This window comes from Vipera ursinii, assembly GCF_947247035.1.
Source record: "Vipera ursinii genome assembly, chromosome: 5".
NCBI lineage: Eukaryota > Metazoa > Chordata > Lepidosauria > Squamata > Viperidae > Vipera > Vipera ursinii.
Genome location: NC_139518.1, coordinates 74,407,643 through 74,420,486, shown reverse-complemented (window position 1 = coordinate 74,420,486; position 12,844 = coordinate 74,407,643). Strand labels below are relative to the sequence as shown.

Below are 12,844 nucleotides of genomic sequence, written 5' to 3'. Positions count from 1 at the left end.
AACCAAGTCTCCGTGATGCAAGCCAGGTCCGCATGCTCACCCTCAACTAGATCCCTAACGAGGGGAGCTTTGTTAACCACGGACCTGGCATTCAGGTACACCAGCCGGAGCTCAGGAGGCTGCACATCCTCGCTCCCGGGACCTCGGAGAAGAAGCAGAGGGTCGGAGCGCCTCACCGCTTGCAAGTAGCGGAGACGGCCCTCCCGGTAGCGATACGGCCCCCTGTCTATCCGCCTGCTGCCATTCCCCGTCGGAATTGATAATCCCACGACCCGCTCATGAGCCCCGGCGACAACGACACCCCGTTCTCCCCCCGTGCGGTCAGACCCAAGTCTGGCCTGAACCATGGTTGATTGGCCACCCCCCATAGCCAGACAACCCCTATCTCCCACCCCACTCCCTAACCCCATAAAAAATTTCGATAAAAAAGTAATCAGAGGCCTTCTATTAAATTTGTATTGACGGCCTCTGCCCCTGCCCAGCCATCTCTCCGGGTCCCAGAACTCGGGCCCGTCACCGAGGTTACGAGTATTTAAGGAGGTGGGTCGCACCCAGGAGAGGGGGGCACCCCTGAGGGCGTACAAGTCCGTGCTAGTGTATTGTCGCATGAGTCTAGGAAGTCCAGGATAGGCATCCCATTAGTTGTCCATGGGAGGATCGAAGATGGAGACAGATATCTGGGTCCCCACCCAACTTCACTGCCACTCAGTCGGGTGCCCCCAGAGACGGGCCGCCCCCCGCCCTCTCACGACGGGATTGCAACTCTGTTCCTGGAGGTGGACCAGATATCCTCTGGGTAGGCAAACCCCATAGAGCTCCCACCTCTATGGGGCTGCAAATGGAAAAGTCAAGCCACTCTCCCACCGTGGCCGATACCCAGGTGTGTCCAAAATCCAAGGGGAGAGGGGGGAGGGTAGGCAGGAAGATGATAAATATATATGTCCATATGTCCGAGGCAAAAAGGGTAGGCAGGCCAGGATAGTGAAGATGGTCCAAAGTCGCCGTCGTCGCTGCAAAAGAAGTCCACAAGTCATAAAAGGGCCATGTTTAAAGGCCCCTGCAATAGTATTTTTATTTTAACCCCTCCTATCCATCTCCAGTACTCTCCCAAAACCTTGGTAAGCTATTAAGGCAATTAATTATTCAGCTTGAATCAGTTTGAGTCCTTCCTTGAGAGAGATAGGTGGTCTAGAAACACAATCGAATCAATCAATCAATCAATCAACGTGTATTCCAGTACTGATGAATATTATTATAAACCAGAATAGTTGGAAAATGTTAATTAATTAATTAATTAATGTGAAGTATTTCAGTACTGATGAATATTATTATAAACCAAAATGGTTGAAAAATGTTTTCTTAATAAGAAATGGCTGTGAAGGTCCAACGAGTTTTGGCATAGAAGAGCTTTTAGAATTAGGGAAGTTTTAATAGAAACTAAGTTCTAGCTCCTGTTGAGGAAGTTTGTTGATGTGTATCTGAAGGAACAAAAAAAGCACTTTTTAAATAACAGCTTACAGCAATTGGGACCAGAATTTATGTTGCTAAGCAAAGTAGTTGTGTGGATCATGCCCACTTTTATTACCTTTTCTTCCATAGTTGTTAAGCAAATCTCTGTGGTTGTTAGGTGAATTGTGCAGCTGTTAAGGGAATCTGGATTCCCCTATTGACTTTGCTTGTCAGAAGCCAGCTTGTTAGAATGGTAACCACATGACCCAAGGCATTGCGACTGTTTTAAATACATGCCAGTTGCCAAGCATGCAAATTTTGATCATGCAACCATGGGGATGCTGTGATGATTGTAAGTGTGAGAACCAGTCATAAATCACTTTTTTCAGTGCCATCATAACTTCAAACAGTTGCTAAATAAATGGCTGTAAATTGATGACTACCAATGGAATCAGAGAAAGTTGAGTTTCTGACTCAGGTTTTCTCCTGCTGAAAATCTTATTTACCGAAACAGCTGTTTTCTTGCAAGTGTACTGTTTACTTTCTTATTTATTTCTAAACAAAAATACACATCACTATTGCAAAAATGTCTCCAAAGGAAGAAAAATATGGTTGGCACCACTAAGCTAATATTGGAAAATGGGAATAATGGATGGGGAAAATGTTGTTTTACAGCTGTTTTATAGCTGTTGTTTTACAGACCGTAGGTTTATTAATTTTTATTTTCCCATAGTTGAGTTCTGCAATCATCCTGGTTTACATGGAAAAAAAAATTCCGATGAGTTTAAATAGTGAATTATCAAGTAAGAATTTTGTACTCCAGTATTATATTGCAAATGATATCCACTTGTGGTTAGGATCCTATGGCCCTCCACATACTGCTAAATTGCAATTTATCGCTCCCCAGACCAAATTCAGCAACATCTGAAGAGCCACAGCTTCCGCATCTGTACACTAGAAGTTGAAACGCTGGTCCTGTGTGTTGGAACAGACAGCTCTGAAGACATTAGAAATGTTTTAAATGTTGGGGGCCACTGGCCACAATAGACAATTTATTGGTAGTGGCTTCATCAAATATCTTGGAGGCTTGATTTCCAGTTTGCTTTCCCATTACAGGAACAAAGAGTGGTGATAGATCTGGAATACACTATGACTCATACACCATTATATTAGCTTCTCCCCACCCCACCCCTTACTATAAAGCATACAGTAGTAGAAAATTGCATCGCTGACATTTCTTGGAGTGTTCTGCCAAAATAAATCCATGTGATTTTTGAAGGTTCAAAGATACACAAAAGAGTCATACTTTGTATGATAAAGCAGGTTTGGCTGCAAATGGGAGATTTACAATGAAACCAAAAGATATGAGATCTTGAGAACATTCAACAAGACTGTGAGGTACTTTGGGTTTCATCTCCAAAAAGAACAGTGGAGAAGGCACTTGTGCTTTTGGGGAAAAGCATGGAAACTGGAGCTATGTTTGTGCTCCTGTGTGCTCTGTAGCACTTTTTGGAAGTTGAACCCAGAGCTCTGTGCAATTCTCAATGTTCAGTGTTGCAAGGTGGCTAGCGCTGATAAAGGTTTAATCTTGTATTCCCCACTTATTAAAACAGCAAAAAAATATCCTGTTTCATTAATATTTTACATGTCACTATTATAAAATCTTCCCCTCTTTAGCTAGCAGCATAAATAATAAATTAATGTAGGGAGATAGGCAGGAAATTGAACACATTTATTTAATAAGTTCATTATTAAACCCTGGCAAATTGTCAGCAATATAATCAGTTTAAATACATTAAACTGCCATGTTGCATGTTCCTTTGCCATGTAAATTGAGTCCTTTAAAAATAATGGTCTTGATTTTGTAATGTTGGTGGGCAATACTTTGGTTTTCTGCCTTAGGAACCAAAATACATCAGTCTGTGAAGATGCCACATATTACTAAAGACAAATATTGCTTTGTCAGACTTGATGACAAAATGGTTATTGCTAGTGACTGCTTTTACCTCTTATATTCAAGATGTTCCCATCTGAATAATTGCCACTAATTCCCAATGTACCACTGGCTGCCTGCAGCATTGCAGCATGTTGCTTTAAATGGACAAAATTCACATTAATGGCTTTTTATATCAATTAGAAATCCTTTTCTTCATGACACTTGGTCCTTAGGACTTTTAGATCTTCAAAGTTATCTTTTATTTCCTTATACCGAGACCCAGTCTGAAAAAGGGTTGTGCTGTAGGGATATAAACATCTTAATGTGTACAAAAATTTCACACAGACATCACACTAGCTTTGTTATGAATTGCGGTTATAGCTACGGACTGTGGTTATAGCTTCCCACTTTTCTACTAAAACCTCCCATTCCAAACCTTGGTTTGATAAGAATTATGTTCAAACCAAGACTATGGTAATTTCAGCCTGTAAAACACCCAGCCTGTCATGATTCTCCCTCTTGTAAATTGTTCATTTACTTTAAGGGAAAAAAAGGAATATAAAAGCTTCTGGGGAGAAAAAAAGAGCAAAATGACCAACTAGTGAAATGACAGGGCTCCAAAAAGCAGTAACAAATTAGTATGGTCATCTTATTTGTTGCATTCAGATAAACCTAGCTCCAGTGCCAAAGATTTAATCTGTTTGGAGTCCTGGATGAGATATTTTGGCAACTTAGTGTTCCTTTGGTGGTGATTCTCTTGGGTCTTCTTTATCTGATTCCTATCCCACTTGGCCTCTGGTTTGACAACAGAAATCCAAAAACCAATTTGTCATTTGAAAAGTAGCAAAGCTCCAGATAAAGATACAATTTTGCCAGTATTGCTGGAAATAAATCCTGACCAATTGGCGTCTGGGTTAGTGCCCATGTTTAATGCTCTTAAATAACTCTTTATTAGTTCCCAAACACTGATTTAATTCTGTCACTCTTCCAAGGCAATAGAATCTTGCTAATTATTGCCCAATTGTAATATTGTCAATAATTACGCTATCCTTGATTTTTATGCCATAAATGTTTAGATTAGAATATTTTAGTTTAAGAATAAGCAGGTCTTACTTCAGAATATTCTACCAGAATCAATTTTGCACATTTTAATTGAAAACTACTCCAGCCTTTTATTGGTTGAAGGACAGCCTTCAATTCAATTGCCTATGAGATACTGTGGAGGAAATTAGCTACAACCTCAAATAATTGTTGCTTTCTCAGGCTGATAATTTTGTTACATGAAAATATTACAATATAGATTAGAGGCAAATGTATCAATGTGTCTGCTCAGGTACAGTGATTAAGTCAGTATCTGTGTATTGTTACAGTGCCCGTTGTACCACCTGTGACGTCTGGCATTCAGGAACCTGATTATCAAAAATGTGTTATCTCTCTGATCAAGGAATTACAGTCTTCCTTCTGCAAGACGTAATCTAGATAAGCAATATAAAGGTTGCCAAGTTCTAGCAATAGCTATAGCTTGCAAAGGCAGGTTAATACTCATTATTAATGGTTTCAGGGCTTTTTTTCGTGTATTTTAAATTTTATATGCTTTATTGTTGTTATACCATGAATACCTTCCGACGCGATCTGAAGACCTATTTATTTGAACAAGCCGGCCTGGCCTGATGGGGGATGTGTTGGGGTTTTTTATTGTGGTTTTTTACATTATTATTTATTGTTTTAGCTCGGGCTTTGTATTTAATTCTCTTTTTAACTTTTGTACCTTGTATTTTATATGTGCCCTGTTCACCGCCCTGAGTCCTTTGGGAGAAGGGCGGTATACAAATATAATAAACTATAAACTATAAATGATATGATTTGATTTCCTTTGCTTGTATTTCTTTGAAACTTCTCCATTGGCTACTACTTCGTCAGCTTACTATTTCTCCTGAATGCTATACAGTTTCCCATTCTCTTTTGTGACTAGATGGCATGATCGAAAAGAAAAAAAATAAGCTGGGTTGCTGACACAACATGGAAGAATCATTCACTGTGAGTTCCTTGGTAAGGATTAATGCTTTATAATATAGGAAAACTGCTGATCAGACAGCACATCTGCTGAGCTTTTTGTAGAACAAGCCTTCTATTCAAATACAAATATGTCCTGGGATGCACTGATTCCCCAAATCTAGTAAAGATGCATCTAAGTTAGTATCAGTTTATGCTTCATAATGTCCTTCAGTGCTATTGCTATGAAGATGCTGTTTTCAATAACTTTATGCTTTTCATCATGAATCGTGTTTTTTTTAATCTCTCGTGGTCATCTCCATTGGAGAATAATAGAGCAGTTCACATTGATTTCAAAAGTAGAGAGCCAAAGGTTCATGGTTAAAATGCATTTGCATAAGTGTATATGAGAGAAAAGAAAAGAAAAACGGAAATGCAACACAATGGGCCTTACTTTGGTTGCATGTCAGTTGCAATTAGTGTCAAGGTAATTATGCTTTTCATGAGTGTGTGTGTCTGTGTGTGTGTGTGTGTGTGTGTGTGTGTGTGCATGCAGTGGAAATGTTTGTTTTAGGACAATCATTTATTTTGCAGGGATTGTGTGGAAACATAATGAAAGCTTCCTTTTAAAAGCATGGGGTGTACCTAGCTCATAATTTCATTTGCATTTCAGAAATATTGAACATACATGAATCAAAGTCACATGTCAAAATAAAATGCAATTTGTGACCTCTGTTTTAACAGAAAAGGCTAGCAGCTATTCCTGATCACACAGATATTTCCTTGAGCCCAGAGGAGCGCGTCCGTGCCTTAAGCAAGCTTGGCTGTAACATCACAATAAATGAAGACATTACACCCCGACGCTATTTTAGATCTGGAGTGGAGATGGAGCGCATGGCTTTTGTCTATCTGCAGGAGGGAAATCTTGAAAATGCCTTTGTTCTCTACAATAAATTTATAACGTAAGAATCAGTTTGTAAATAAATACTGTAATTTAAACTTTAGAAGTTACCTTGTATTTCATTACCATGGTACAGTACTAGCAGACCATACTGTCTGCACAGTCCTTTAGATTCAATTTCAGAAAGGTTTTGGAGATCAAGAAAGTAGCACTGATTTGCAACTGTCTAGAAGCAATCACAACTTTTCCCATTAGTCCTTGGTTGCTGCAGAGAGCAGCAGAATAATCCCATGGAAAAATGCAACCGCTTCCCTAAGGTGCAAACAGGTGCTGCATTTTGTACACTCTGAAAAATTCTTCAGAAACTGAATATGAAGCTTCACATAGTCTTAATAATAACTGCTCTACATATGGAAACTTCTAAGTGATCATGAGTTAAATATTACTATAAACTAGAGGTCATCGTTAAAACTGTGCCTACAATCATACATATACATACCTACAAACATACCTACATACATACATACCATACATAATCCCTGTAAAAAGTTCTTTGTTCCAATTCAGTTTTATTAGCTGACTGTTCAAAAGGTGTGGAAAGTCAAACATATTACTATGCTATGCATCTAATATTGTTGGTATTTGAGGAAAAAAATATTAGGGTGTCAACTAATGCCTGCTATATTTGAAAAAGGGAGAGGATTATGGTGAAAAGAAAGGATATTTTTTGGTAAATGTAGACATGCAAAAATGTCTTCTGAAAGTGGCATTGAGTATAATTTACAAGCCATTTCTTTCAGAAGAATTGCACTAAAAATAGTGACACTGTATCATGATAAATAATATGATTTCAGACAATTATAAAAAGTAAAAGTTTCCTTTGCCCAGTGGTGTCCAATTTCAGGGGGCAGTGCTCATCTCCATTTCCAAGCCAAGGGAGCTAGCATTGCCCAAAGACTCTTTCTGTGGTCATGTGGCCAGCATGATTATATGCTGAGGGACACTGAACACTATTACCTTCCCACCAAAATAGTACTTATTTATCTACTTGCATTTGCATGCTTTTGAACTGCTAGGTTGGTAGGAGCTGAGGCAAAAATGGGAGCTCACTCCGTTATGTGGTGCTTGGGTCTTGAACTACCAATCTTCTGGTCACCATCACAAGACTCTTGGCTTATGCATCCAAGGGAGCAGTTCTTTGCATTGATAAAGCACTTCACAATCTGTATCATTAGATACAGGGGTAACACAGTGTAGCATCTCACATGGAAATGAATCTCCCATTCATTCAGGGCCTCTTCTGGTACTTCCAGTTACTCAGGTCGAGGTGGAAGAGGCTTCCAAATCATTCATCTTTTCCAATTGTTCACATGGCCAAGTGAAGCTTTGGTGTGACTATTTTGCTTCGTTATCCCTTCAAAGCTCTGAATATTCTCTTTTGGTCTTTAGCAGTGCTACTAATTTAAACTTCAAAGATATAGAAAGCTTCTGTGAATGAAAGAAGAAACAAATGTGCCTTCTAACCTCCTATGATTTATCTACTTTGCAGTTGTCTCAGTGGAAAAGCATTAGTGTTGCTCATCAGACTTGCAAAGGGATAAATATGTGTGTATTTTCTAGTTTATTTGTAGAAAAGCTGCCATGTCATCGGGACTACCAGCAATGTGCAGTTCCAGAGAAACAAGATATTATGAAGGTGAGTATCTTTTTCAAAAGAAATGGTCCTCTAAGGCAGGGGTCCCCAACCCCTGGTCTGTGGACCAATACCGGTCCATGGCATGCCAGCAACTGGTCCACACACACAAGGAAAGCCCCATCCACAGGATGCAGGTAGCACACAAAACCACGCCCCGTCCAGTCTGCAGAAAAACCTCTCTCCACGTAACCGGTCCCTGGTGCCCAAAAGGTTGGGGACTCTGCTCTGGGGGATTTGTCCTGTCTTTTCTAAGAATGGTTAATGAAAGAAAAACCCTAACAGGGGCCTGAGGATGTTGAATGCTCTTATTGAGTCTGTTAAGGTTCAAATTTTACAAATCATAATCAGTATTTGATTTTTGTGATGCTCGGCTCTAGCTTGAGCAGTGGTCTTCAAACCTGGCCCTTTTATGACTTGTGGACTTCAACTGGGAGCTGAAGTCCACAAGTCTAAAAGTTGTCAAGGTTGCAGTCCCCTGCACTAGACCAAACTAGGATTAACCTGACTATTTGACACATGAAGCAGCAGAAGTATTTATGTGTGTATTTGTATATGTGTGTACGTAGATGTCTATAGTTGCATTTTATTTCTCTTATTTTCTCTCTAACAAAGAAACTAAAGGATATAGCATTTCCAAGGACTGATGAATTGAAGAAAGAGTTGTTAAAGAAATACAATGCAGAATACCAGGAATATATGCAAGATAAGGTACCTTTTACTTCTTAGCTATATAGATAAGTATAAACTCTCTAATACAGGGGTGTCAAACTGCCAACCCACAGGCCGGATGCATCATGGCAAAACCGCCCACCCCATTGCCGACAATGGAAAAAAAGTCACGATATGTCGCGATATGTCACGTGACATTGCGAGTTTGACACCCCTACTCTAATACATTCTCTGAATAGCAGTGCCAAAGCAAAATTATAATTTATGTGGTGAAAGCTACTATAAATTAGACTGCAGTTTTAAAACTGTTATCATTCATTTTGGTGTAGACAAAGCAACTGATTTTGCCTTTAAATTGTCAGATGATAAAGTTGGTTTTATAATCACCTTGCTGGAAAGTGTTATTAGATCTTAAAGCACCAACATCTTCCATTGAGTGTTGCTATATCAGGCCAAGCTTGTAGACAATCCAGTGCAATCCAGTTGAACCCAGTTCTTTTATTTGCTTAACCTAAGAGACAGAATCTTGCTAGACTAAAGCCATATCTTCCAACCTAATAGATATATCTTGGGGGGGGGCTATCCCAACCTCTTCCTACCTCCCACATTGGTCTTGAGACCGCACAGTGTCTTTATTAGGTTTCTCCCCTGAATGTACTGCCACCTTCCTAAGAAACCATGGTGCTCCTGAAAAATTCCCCCTCTTTCTCATTCCATCACATGCTAGTTCTTATCTGTAATGTGTGTGGGAATGACTTTGGCAGAGAGAAGAATTGCCACAGGCTAGACAACAGTGAGATAAGAAGCATCTGAGTTTGCAGAAGGAATGTGGACGTGGCAATTAATTGTGCAGGTACAATCATCATCTTGGTTTCTTATCATTTCCCATCTATGGGCATCTCTGCTTATTTAATTGAGCTGATGATGAATGTCACAACGCCAGCATCAGAGAACCAGTTTTGTCTAATTGTTAAGGCACCAGGCTAGAAATTGGGAGACCATGAGTTCAAGTCCCATCTCAGCCATGAAAGCGAGGTGGGTAACTTTGAACCAGACACACTTCCTCAACCTAACTCATCTCACAGGGTTGCTGTTGTGGGGGAAAATAGGAGGGGGAAGAAGTAATGGCTATGTTCACTGCCTTGAGTTGTTTATAAAAATAATAAAGGCAGGATACAAATAAAGAAATAAATAAGAGATGAATATATATAATACATTGTCAACTACACATTGCAAGGACTGCCTTGTTCCAGTATCAGCAATTGTTGAAAATGCATTGATTTCTTTTGCCAATCTTTGCTGCTCTATTCCACTAAATATATAATTTTCTTAAATTATATATTTTCTTTTTGTATCCTTATGTGTTTTTTATTGCTGTTTGAAAATTATAGCCGCTCTCCTTTAGAGAAGCTGCTTAAATCCTTTGAAAATAATTAGGTTTTAAATTGGGGCCTAATGGTCCCATTATTTATTTACAATTGAAAAATTTGTGCTAGCCTTTAGAACTAAGTTTTTTCCACTGCAATTTACAATCCATTAAATTAAAATTAGTATTTCAGTAATCATTAAGACAGATAGTAAAATAAACAAAAGCAGCCGCCAGAGCAGTTAAACATTTCTGTGCAGTATAAATATTAATAATTAACATATTGATATATATGAAAAGGCTGAGAAAATAAAAAAATATTTCCTTGGTGCTGAAAAGAAAGAAAATCAGTGCCAAGAATATTTCTTTGCTGAAGTATTGCAGAGATGGAAAGTTATTGTTGATATTTACTAAATAATAATAATAATAATTTTATTTGTATACCGCCCTTCTCCCGAAGGACTCAGGGCGGTGAACAGGGCAAACATATAAAAATAGAAAGATACAAAAGTTTAAAAAAAATTAAACACAATGCCCAAGCTAAAACAATAAATAGATATATTAAAACAACAATAAAATCCCAACCCATCCCCCATCAGGCCAGGCCGGCTTGTTCGAACAAGTGAGTCTTCAGATCGCGTCGGAAGGAGCGAAGGTCGGGCGCCATCCGGAGCTCAACCGGCAACCGATTCCATAAATCCGGGGCGCCCACAGAGAAGGACCTCCCCCTGGGGGCCACCAGACGACATTCTCTGACCGGTGGCACCCTGAGGAGGCCCTCTCTGTGGGAATGTACAGGGCGGAGGGAAGTTGATGCCGGCAGCAGGTGATCCCTGAGGTACTCCGGACCCATGCCATGTAGGGCCTTGAAAACCATTACCAGTACCTTGAATCTCACTCAGAAGACAACTGGGAGCCAATGCAGCTCACGGAGCAGAGGTGTAATTACTAGAAGTAATTATATAAGGCTTTGTAGCCTAAACGTTATATTGTTGGTGAGATTTTCTTTGTTTTTGCATATGGAGACTTCTTCCAACACTAAAACATTACAAGTTAAAATATGTAATGAGTATGAAGTATGCACCAAGAAACAGCTTCTTCTGGATATGCATGTGTAAATAGCAAAAATATTTTCTTGTGGCTCTTTTTGTATGAATAACCTTCTAAAATGCAATTAATTCTTCAAATTTATTTCACATGAGTCTAGTAGCTTGATTTAATTAAGGTTACAGTCCTTTCCACATATGCCTGTCTAATATATATTTCTGATATAGACTTTTGTTTTCATTTCCCAAATTCAAACTAAACATGATGGCAAACATTTGAATAAATATGAACTAATTAAAGTTGCAAAATGGGGGCAGACTGGGGGCAAATAAATATTCAGACATTAGAATGGTATTAAATTCTAGCAGTCTATTATTGCAATGTCAATAATCAGAATAAACAGATCTGGAGAAAATCTCTAGTCAGAAGAATGAATCATCTTCCACATCCATATCCTTTGCTTTTAAAAACTATTTCAAGTATAGAAATTTGGCCCTTTAGTCTTCCAGATATTCCTGATTTGCAGCTGTAAGCGGTCCTCATTTTAGCCATACTGGCTGGGGCTGCTAGAGTTATCAACATCTGGAGAGTGATATTGCAACATCACTCTTCAGATGTTGATAACATCTGGAGATTTTCTTGGTAGATGCAGCAGATATTAAGGTATTCAGATCTATTATGCTTCATGTTATTTAAATCTATTGTACCTTCTCATTTGGATTAACCCTGTTTTAGTCAACATATATTCTATTTTCCAGAACAAATGCAAAGCTGAGTTACTGAAGAAACTAGAGCAACAGAAATTGATTGAGGCAGAAAAGAAGCGGATTGCACAGATCCGTCAACAGCAGCTAGAAACAGAACAATTTCATTTCTTTGAAGATCAGTTAAAAAAACAAGAATTAGCTCGTGGTCAGAAAACTAAGAATAATTCAGTTACATCAGAGCCAGCTGACGGGAATACATCATCTGTTACACACCTGAACAATTCTTTCCCCAAAATAATAGCAAACAAGAGTGATGCTTCTGCTAGTCAATCTCCTCCAATCAGTCGGGCCTTAAAGCCAGCTGCTACCTTAAGTGCCGTTCAGAGTAAGAAATCACACTTTTTTGTTGTTGTTTACCTTTCTAGGTTATTGCATGGATAGGTTTTATACACAGTTGTTGGACATATTTACAACTATAGCAATAGCACTTAGACTTTTATACCACTTCATAGTGCTTTACAGCCCTCTCTAAGCTGTTTACAGAGTCAGCATATTGTCCCCGACAATCTGGGTCCTCATTTTACCAAACTTGGAAGGAGTCAAGCTGGTCAGAATCAAACTTCTAGCAGTGGGCAGAGTTAGCCTGCAATACTGTGTCACCACGGCTCTTATCATTTCTTAGTATGTTTGGCTTGCAATAAAGCAACAGAACTGCATCAGGCACAAAAAGTCTGTTTTGATCAGGGTAAGTCAGATGTAGAGTCTTTAGATCGGCTGTAGTGCTGAACACTTGAACACCCACTCTTAAGCAGTGCACACTGCTGAGTGCTTTTCAGATTACGTTGTGTGAGAACAGTTCATACTGTAGACTTCTGTGTAAGTGTCACTCTCACTTCTCTTTGTTAGATGCTGCTGCTGAAGGACTGCGAAATGTGGTTCTACCCAGTGATCTTTGTCACAAGTTTTTGCTGCTCGCAGATGCAAATACAGCAAGAGGAATAGAGACATGTGGCATTCTCTGTGGAAAACTGGTACAATAAAACCTTCACATTTGTATGGCAGAGGCACTTTTAATGGTACT

The 12,844-nt window shown here is 39.2% G+C and overlaps 1 protein-coding gene across 4 annotated transcripts in view; it reads left to right on the top strand.

Annotated features, from left to right (window-relative positions):
- The window catches only part of STAMBPL1 (STAM binding protein like 1), a 35,519-nt gene that overhangs the window by 13,577 nt on the left and 9,098 nt on the right, over window positions 1-12,844 (top strand). For 3 of the 4 annotated variants that reach the window (XR_014492611.1, XM_083363407.1, XM_083363408.1), the window contains exons 2-7: window positions 5,358-5,434; window positions 6,122-6,339; window positions 7,899-7,974; window positions 8,587-8,682; window positions 11,815-12,148; window positions 12,670-12,794. Coding sequence is in view for 3 of the 4 variants with exons in the window: in XM_083363407.1 (XP_083219533.1) it covers window positions 5,405-5,434; window positions 6,122-6,339; window positions 7,899-7,974; window positions 8,587-8,682; window positions 11,815-12,148; window positions 12,670-12,794 (879 nt within the window). In the remaining variant the exon portion in view is untranslated. The remainder of the gene's footprint in view (window positions 1-5,357; window positions 5,435-6,121; window positions 6,340-7,898; window positions 7,975-8,586; window positions 8,683-11,814; window positions 12,149-12,669; window positions 12,795-12,844) is intronic. The other variant, XM_083363409.1, reaches the window with a different exon arrangement.